Source organism: Corvus kubaryi, unplaced genomic scaffold, assembly GCF_017639235.1.
Source record: "Corvus kubaryi isolate FWS band 111438036 unplaced genomic scaffold, C.kubaryi_AGA036_p1.0 37341, whole genome shotgun sequence".
Lineage (NCBI taxonomy): Eukaryota > Metazoa > Chordata > Aves > Passeriformes > Corvidae > Corvus > Corvus kubaryi.
Genome location: NW_024581112.1, coordinates 10,410,668 through 10,420,051, shown reverse-complemented (window position 1 = coordinate 10,420,051; position 9,384 = coordinate 10,410,668). Strand labels below are relative to the sequence as shown.

Below are 9,384 nucleotides of genomic sequence, written 5' to 3'. Positions count from 1 at the left end.
TTTGTGTTGTGTCCAGGGTGGTCACTGCCGCCCCCTGGCTCCGGGATTGTTGTGATGGGTGAGAGCCAGACTGGGATTTCCTGTGAGAGTTGGGAGGGGAGCAGCCACAGCTTCTTCCTTCTGGGCAGGTGTATTGGTTTTGCATGGGCTGGTTTTTGGTAGCGGGGGGCCACAGAAGTGGCTTCTGTGAGAAGCTGCTGGAAGCTTCATTCATGTCTGGCAAAGCCAATCCCTGATGGCTCTGAAGATGGACATGCTGCTGGCCAAACCTGGGCCAATGAGAGAGGTTGGGAACACCTCAGTGATAACATATTTAAGAAGAAAATCAAAACAAAGTGCACACAATTTTTCTTCTAGTCAGAGAAGAGGAGGAGCTGAGGACATGTGAGGGAAAACAACAGGCCGACACCCAGGTCAGTGGAGAAGGAGGGGGAGGAGGTGCTCCAGGCATTGGAGCTGAGATGCCTCTGCAGGCCCTGGTGAGGACCATGGTGAGGCAGCTGTGCCCCTGCAGCCCATGGGGATCCATGGGGATGCAGAGATCCACCCACAGCCCCTGAGGGAGGTGCCCATGCCAGAGTGGGTGGATGCCTGGAGGAGGCTGTGATCCAGTGGGACATCCAGTGGAGAGAGGGGCCCCTGCTTCCAGGCTGGAGCAGCCTGTCCTTGGAAGATTGCACCCCGGGGAGGAGCGGCCGACATCGCAGCAGTTTTGGGAGGGCTGTGTGCCCGTGGGGGAATTCACATTGCAGCAGGTGTGGCAGGACTGCTGCTCGTGAGAGTGGACCCACGCTGGAGAAGTTCATGGAGACCTGTCTCCCATTGGAAGGACCCCACGGTCTCACAGGGGAAGGACTCCTCTCTCCAAGCAGTGGGAAAAAATAGGTGATGGACTGACCAAAACCCCCATGCCCTTGAATCAGGGTGAGAAGGGGGAAGCAGAGGTTAAATGATTTGCTAAGAAGGTGTTTGTTAAAAACAATGCATACAGCTTGCTCAACACATTGTTCTACCAAAGCAGGATGAGAAGATAAAAGACTATTGACAAAGGGAAGGAATCTGGACGAAAGATCCTGTTTTTGAACCTAAAACTGAGTTAAACCAGCCTTGAAGTTTGGACTTGGGCCAGGGACATAAAGAGCATGCACAGGGAAGCAAGGTGAAAAGTTCATAATGAGGAAGACCCTTTACTTCATCTGAGGAAGACCCTTACTTCATCCCGGAGACCCCTGCCCACGACCACCAGACCACACTGTGCAAGCACAAAGCGGATGTGACTTTCGGGCTCATTGTAATATGAGGCGGGGCTAGGTAATGAATATGTATAGGCGCATTGGGAAACTTAATGAATATGGAGTTTGTAACCCGATATATACCAAGCTGAATGCAGCATGACTTTGGAGGAACTATCCCCCATGGGACACATACCTACTTTACTCCTTATTCCAGTAGTGGAGTCTTTTCTGCATATCACCCTGTCTTCCTGCGCTGTGGGAAGGAGGGAGGGGCTGGGGGGGAAAAAAGATGTTTTAAGGGCTTGTTTTACTTCTCATTATCCTCTTCTGATTCTGTTAGTAATAAATTCACTTTGTAACTTTAAGGTAAGCCTGTTTTGCCCTTGGAGTGTTTTTCTCCTGGTCCTTATCTCAGCCCATGAACCCTTCGTTAATATTTTTTTCTCTCATCTAGCCAGCTGTGGCAGGGGAGGGTGAGTGAGCGACTCTCGTGGGTGCCTGGCATTGGGCCAGCATCAAATGACAGTGGGCGACTTGCCTGGCCACACAGTGTGGTGTCTCTCACCGGGGACTTTGTTGCTTTGTGGTTTTTGCCCATTTCTTTTCCTTTGGCACTGTGACTGGGCTTACTGGCTTGCTTCTCTGCTGTTTGGGAGCCCCGAGCCAGCGCATGCCGGGTTGCCCTCCACTTGCCCCTGCACAGCCCAGACCCAGGGACCAGCCATCGCAGGAGAGCTACCCAGGGGAGCGGTTCCCTGCTCAGCCCCACTGTTTTTCTGCCACTACGCCCGGTTTTTCTCCACACTTCAACCCAACACGCACTGCCGGCCGGGCAGGCTCACCCCGCGGAGTTTCTGCTGCCCACGGGGTGAGCCAGCCCCTGCTGTCCCAGCCGCTGCTCCGAGGCTCCTGCCACAGCCCATTTCGGCGCCCAGCCCGCCCGCCATTACCGTGAAGGAGACGCGGCTGAGCTGGCACCAGGCGCGGGGGAGCCACGGCACCTGCCCGGCCGGGAGCCACCGGCGCCCCTGCCGGCTGTGGCCGGAACCGCACCCGAGGGGAAAGGGCCCCACAGCCGAGAGAGGCTGGCACTGGGTTCTGGTTCTGTTTGTTGTCGCTTGTTTGCCGTGTTGTCCATGTGCATACTAGTAAAGAACTGTGATTTCTTTTCCCGTATCTTTGTCAGAAAGCCCCTTAATTTCAAAGTTATAGTAATTCACTGGGAAGGGGGTCATATTTTGCATTCCAAGGGAGGTTCCCGCCTTCCTTGGCAGACACCTGTCTTTCAAACCAAGACTGATTTTGGTGCCCAGTGTAGGGCCTGAGGGCAGCAAGAGGAAAGGGTGAAAAAGGAATACCAGTTCCTGGGTAACATCTTCTGTGTGCTGAATACAGAAACCTCGTTAAGCAGCCCCATGTGGTCTAGCATACCCTGCTTTGGCTGGCACACAGTTGAAAGGAGTAAGATGAATGTGTCTTTACAAACAGACTGTGTGAATCTGCTTGTGGATAGGGCTGGGAGCTTAGAGACAGGGCAGTAACAGAAGAAAACTCTCAGTTCTGGAAGATGTTACTAATCAACACAGACTGGTGCTCAGCCAAGGCCATGTTAAATTGCTGAACCTAGAGAAAAAGAACAAAGACTTAACAGAATTATGAATAGGTTTTTTTCTTTTATATAACAAAAAGGGGGGTGCTTATTAGAGGGGGGCATAGAATAGATGATTGAAGAAGTCTGTACCTTCTGAGTACCTCAGCCAATGGGCAAAGGAAGAGGGTGTTGCGGCCAGGATTAGGATAAAAAGGGGGTTGCATCCCCCAACAATTCCAGAGACCCCCATGGAAAATGCCCATGGTGTCTCCCTTTATTCAAAAAAAGTTACAGGAGTCCTCTGTCTCCTTTTTGGACATAAACCACTGGTGTTTGTTAATTAATTTTCCTTCTGTGCATGAAAGGCTGCTGTGAAAGTAAACCCACAGGCTCCCAAGTCACAGCAGAAGTCACTTGGCAGAATTGGTAACATCTGAACATCCTGAAGTGGTTCCATCTGGCATGGTGCTGCCTCCCAGTGTCTCCACAAGACAGGAAAAAGTAAAAGACAAATACAAGACAAGAGGATGTGACAGCTGCATCCCAACCACTTTCCCACACCTCCCATCTTCTAGGCTGAGATATACATCACTGCATTAACCTGGCTGCCTGGGAAAGAGGTACATTTTTTACTAGAATAGAATCAAGGAAATGTCTTGTTTAAGCATAAAAAAATTACGCCTCCAACTTGGTTCACATATAGCATGTGTGATCCTCACTGATCAATTAAGTGCCTGTGAGGAAAATGCTAGATTGATCCTGACATTTTTCCAAGCATTAGCACTTTCCTACTCTAGTAGGAAGAGTAGGAAGTCTGCGGTGTGCTTATTTTTGAGGTCTTCTGAATACAGTTTTTTTTCTGAAAAGTTATGTTAGTAAACAGATGTACAATTTTTTTTTGTCATAATACATAATATGAAGTCCTTTTTTGTATAAATAATTATGTTCTGAGCTGAAGAATACCTCACTTACTTGATACGAAAGCAAAAATTTTTTCTTTTTTAAGCTGCAATAACCCACATTCAGCATTTGGGCAACTTTTGACTTGGTAGGGTTTTTTGAAAGCATTTGCCATTGCATATTTAGATTATACAGTCACAGTCTTACTTTGCTAATCAACCTCCAAGTAACTGCTAACAAAATCTCCTTGTTTCCATGGAATTGTCAATGCTATAAGGAAATAAACTTCAGTGCAGCTGTACTAGAGAAGCTGATTAAGACAGTGGTATTTTTGTTTAATTGGTTGTATAGAAAAAATAGGACTTCATATGCTGTTTTTCCTCAAATTAAGTGAGAATAACAGTTTGGTTTCATTTTTCAAAACTTAGGAATACTATCTTCAATTGGAACCACATATGGCATCTAGCTAATAACTAACTATATGTAGTTATATTTACTGTATACTTGTAAGCAAATATTGTATATACATTCCTTGTGCATGTGGTTGTAGATAAAGGATCAGTTAAGGAAAAATACCTTTTTTAATGTTAAATTTCTGTTTTGTTCTCTATGCAGTTTCATGGTTAGGAGACATGAAAACCATCTGAGGTGAAGTCTGAAGACACACAAAAAGGAATGCCAGGTAAGGTTTTTTACCGAGTGAATGAAGATCTGAAAATATTTGTGTTTGAACTGCAGAACTTGAGAACGGTGAATTTGTCAGATGTATCTTACCGTGCAAAATGAAAGGAGAAAAAAATTGGTTGAAACAACATAAAATTGTATATACAGCTCCTCGGAACTGTTCAGTGTCAGTCTGCTGGCTCTAAGACGTTCTGCATCCAAGATCCTGAAAAAATGTGAAGTTTCATAACTAGTCATTTAAAAAAAACCCCAAACTCTGAAGTATAATGGTGTGCCCATGGGAAAACAGCTTCCTTGCACCCCTCTCTGCTTGTACCAACAAAGCAATTCATCACTAGAGAGTGTTTTTAAACTGTTGCATTTATGAAGGAGGATGTAACTGGTATGCAGTGGGTCACCAACACTTGTTTTAATTCTTGCCTAAGGAACAGACAACTCATAAAGCTGACTGACACTGGACTATCATGTGCAGTAGAATTTCTTAGTCTTCATCTCCCTGCAGGTCAGCAGCACCAGCTTTAATTATGTGCATTCTCTGATGTTTTAAGAGACATTTAAGTGCCTGGTAGAGCACCAGCAGTTTCTTCCAGCTTGCAGGTGAACTCACACCGCCTTTACTCATAAAAAAAGAGTAATTGTGACTGCATTCTTTATATGAGGCACTGCAGTGCTGGAATTCATATGAAAGGGAAAAAGCACAAGCAGCATCAGCTTTACTCGGTAACTGGAAATAGCCATGGTCTAGTTGAAGGCTGAACCAGCAGCCTCTCCAGCAGTGCAGAGGTGGTGTGCTGACTGGGGACAGGGACCAGCCCACCTCCTGCCAGGAAGCTCCTCAGACAGAGCATGACCCTGTGTAACTCACAAATAACCTCAGCATTTCCAGACTGCAAATCAATTAGATAAAAGGTAGGTGTTAACTGCAAACATACCGAGTAGTAAGTATGTACAGTTTATTTAAAATACTTCTTAACATATAAAACCCCCTCACTATTTATACAGTCTAAGTCCTAGCAACATATACAAATACTGAGCAACTACAGTACATGCTGAGGTAAGAACATACATTCTGGGAGAATACTCAAGCCAAACAAGAGTGAAATACATATTATATACATGTCTTCACATATAAGAGAGACCCATGAAATGTACCTTTGCTTTATTGTACACAGGCAAATTCTAGTCTTAGTGTGTCATGCAATTAAACCCAACTGTTACATATTCAAATGTATCTCAGCCCTAGCAGATAACATGTTCAAAGTCTGAGGCAGGAGCAAAGCCTGGGACCAAATTCCTTCAGAAAAGGGGCTTAAATTTTAAAAACATCAATTTCTTTAACAGCTCATGCTCCTCAGATGATGAAGTTGCATTATGTTTTCTTAAAAAATAACCCACTGTAGACAAACTGTTTAATTCTTGCACCACCTTAGCCTGCAGCTATCCACAGTTCTACCATTCCTGGTCTGAAGTAAAAATTAAATCCAGGTGTGTTTACACTGACTTCAACATATCCATTTGTTTTTATGGTAATTTTTCTAAGCCTAAACTGGTGCACGTTGAGAATGGAGAGGATTCTTAACTTGGCTGTAATCGTATTGTCACATCTCAATAGAAACCAACAACTTCCCACCCCTTTCAAATAGAATCAGCTCAGGTAATTTCAGTTATACTTGCTGCTGATAGCTAAGAACACTTACTCACCTGTTTAAGCAAAACTACAAAGATTGCAGACTATTTCTGTCAGGCAGAAAAAGCTGCAGTAACATCAAAAGTACAAGTATAGGCAGGAATTTGCTGTTCACAAATGGGTCTTAATTACCATCCTTCCTTACATTGACATTTACGCTTAAGACACCCAACTCTAAAATAAGTAATTAAGAAAAAGTCAATGAATGAGAAAGAATGATCAGGAATTGTAGAATTGGGCTTTAAGGTAGCACAGAGTATTTTCAGCATCTTTGTTGGCTACAGGGACAGTGGGACTGAGCACACCCTCAGCGAGTTCGCCAACACCACCAAGCTGTGAGGTGCAGTGAAGATGCTGGAGGGAAGGGATGCCATCCAGAGGGACCTGGACAGGCCTGAGAGCTGGCACCTCATGAACAAGGTATTGTCCTACACCTGGATCAGGGCAATCCCAGGCACATGTACAGGTTGGGCAGAGAAGTGATTGAGAGCAGCCCTGCAGAGAAGGACTGGGGGGTGTTGGTTGATGAAAAACTCAAAATGAGCCAGCAGTGTGCTCTCACAGCCCAGAAAGCCAGTAGAATCCTGGGCTGCATCAAAAGGGGCATGGCCAGCAGGGTGAGGGAAAGGATTCTCCTCTGGTGAGACCCAACCTGCAGTGCTGCATCCAGCTCTGGTGCCCACAACATAAGGACATGGAATCGTTGGAGCGAGTCCAGAGGAGGCCATGAGGTTGGTAAGAGGACTGGAGCCCCTCCCCTATGGAGACAGGCTGAGAAGGTTGGGGCTGTTCAGTCTGCAGAAGAGGAGGTTGTGTGGAAACCTCATTACAACCTCCCAGGATCTGAAGGGGCCTGCAGGGAAGCCGGAGAGGGACTCCTTGTCAGGAACTGCAGTGACAGGACAAGGGGAAATGGGTACAGACTGAAAGAGGGGAAGTTTAGGTGAGATATAAGGAAGAAATTCTTTACTGTGAGGGTGGTGAGACACTGGAACAGGTTGCTCAAAGAACGTATGGACACCCCATCCCTGGAAGTGTTTAAAGCTGGGTTCAGTGGAGCTCTGAGCAACCTGATCTAGTGGAAGGTGTTCCTGCCCATGGCAGGGGATTGGAACTAGATGATCTTTAAGGCCCATTCCAACCCCAGCCATTCTATGATTCTATGTAACATATTACAGATGCTGAACAGGCCACAAGTAATTTTTGAGAGCTTATATACAGCCCCTCTGCAAACAGGTTTTCAAGTGCTAAGTGAGGATACTGTACTGGTATTAAGGCATGGTGGCAGCCCCTTGAACAGCACTGCAATCTCCATTTAGATGTTCTCCACAGTGTTTAAGGACCTGGGCAGTAAACAAGGCTTTGAATTACATCACAAAAACAAACATTAACTCCTGCAGTCCATAAAACTGGGCTACTGTGTAGGGAGGGGGTCTCACGTGTACGAATTAATTCAGCATCCTTCCAACAGTGCTGTTAGAATAAAAATACAGGATTTTGATAGTGGGTTTTTTTCCTCCTACTTAGGTAAGAAAGCTGTGCTTTTTTTTCTAACAAGATAAAAAATGGCAAATATGACATTCATATTGGTTTCATTTTGTGATTACCTAGCTAAAATGAGTCTACATTACCCCAATTAATGACTGACTGCAATGTTTTCATAGTACAGAACACTGGAACATTCAAAAGACACAAATTCCAATAAATACATTTGAAATGGACACTCTTTGGAAAAGTACTGGTTCTTTTGCAAAGGTTTTGGAATCTTTCATGCTTCTAATAAGAACAATCATTAAAAAAGCCCTAAGGCTAAATTTTGTCAGTTGTGCTAAAACGTACCATATGTGCTAAATGCATGTCTAACACAAAATGTGCACCATTAGAATATTTGTGTGCTTCCTTAAGCACTCACAAAAGTATGTACAGATCTTTCTTTGTATAAACTCACACCTGAACACAGAATAATGGGACACTCTGGGGAAGGGCAGGGCAGGGCCTTTCTCAATTCAAGTCACCTCCGAGCCCTGGATGCTTCTTGCACTGAGCATCAGGGAAGTCTGACTTGGAGGCAGATGCTATTCAAGTGGCCCTCACAGCACAGGAAAAATGTAAAAGCAATTGCCAGTAATTTGCTTGTGCCACTCTGTGCCTCCTGGATCCCCCAGGAAAGAATAAGACTGAGTGGCTTAAGGAGAAGAGGCAGGAAAGAGATTGTACACACAGCAGCTTGTAGTTTTGGAAGGCTAACCAAGAAGGCAGGAACCTTCTGAGGAACACACAGCTGACAATTCCCAATTCTGTTAACAAAAGCTGAAATAATACCATTCGGAATCAAAACTATTTTACGCCATGAAGCTAAGGGGATTTTTAGCTTGTTAAGTCCAAAGTTGTGCAGACGTTTTATAAGGAAAGAGGAATTTTAGAAGCTGTAGTGCTTGCACAGAAATTAAGGGCTTTGGGGTGGGGGTTTTTTCCCGAACAAATAGTACCATTAGGAAGAAATGACTGGCTTTTGTACTCCAACTGTTTCTCCCAATTGATCATTCACATCTGTGAATTACTGAAGCTAATCATGAAGAGTTCTTCTCTCATGTCAGACAGACAATTGTACAGTAGTAATAAAAAAGTCCACGGTTCTGCAGGAGACAAGCTGTTAATTGTACAGACAGCTTGAGGAAAGGCAGAATTACTGTTTTCCCAGACCTCCCACACCACATCTTTTGGATCAACATTGTATTATTTAAGACTAACACTGTCGAAACAATGGAATTAAAAGAATGAAAGTGTGAGCTTTATGGAACTGGCTTTTAGAAACAAGCCATCATTCTACCTTCCTCGTGAGCTAACTTTGTTCATCCTTACTCCCGCCAGGATGGGCCACGCTCTGCGGCACCTGGTACACGAGTTGGTCGGCACTGCCTGGCCCCAGCTGCCCCTTTGGTATATCGTACAGTGCCTGTGCTGAGGATGCACTGTCTGTCCTGGATAACAGTTTATTGCACGTTCCAACCAGTGGAGGAGCTTGAGTCCCTGCAGCTTTGAAGGTGGAAATGGAAGAAGCGCCAAGAGGTGTGCTGGGATGGCTGGACATGTCCATGATGATTGGAGTGGCGTACTCGGGTCCAGTGACAGGCAGTGGCTCGGCATAGGCGTGGTAAACTTCTTGGATGGGGGAATTGTAAGGGTCCAAGTCAGCATAACTGGCTTCTTTTCCTTCCTCTGGTTTGAAGGTTGATCTCTGGTGAAGTGTGCCCACAATTCCCCCTACCAGGGGCTGAGCATATTCT

At 45.3% G+C, this 9,384-nt stretch overlaps 1 protein-coding gene and 1 long non-coding RNA gene across 2 annotated transcripts in view; one reads left to right on the top strand and one right to left on the bottom strand.

Annotated features, from left to right (window-relative positions):
• Positions 1-1,669: 1,669 nt before the first annotated feature.
• On the top strand, positions 1,670-7,585 carry LOC121666094. Its single transcript, XR_006016583.1, has 2 exons — positions 1,670-3,446; positions 4,342-7,585. It is a non-coding gene; the product is annotated as an uncharacterized LOC121666094 (long non-coding RNA).
• DCBLD2 (discoidin, CUB and LCCL domain containing 2) overlaps positions 5,350-9,384 on the bottom strand; it is a 42,418-nt gene continuing 38,383 nt past the window's right edge. The window contains exon 15 of the mRNA XM_042031155.1: positions 5,350-9,382. Coding sequence (XP_041887089.1) covers positions 8,940-9,382 — 443 coding nt within the window. The 3' untranslated portion in view covers positions 5,350-8,939. The remainder of the gene's footprint in view (positions 9,383-9,384) is intronic.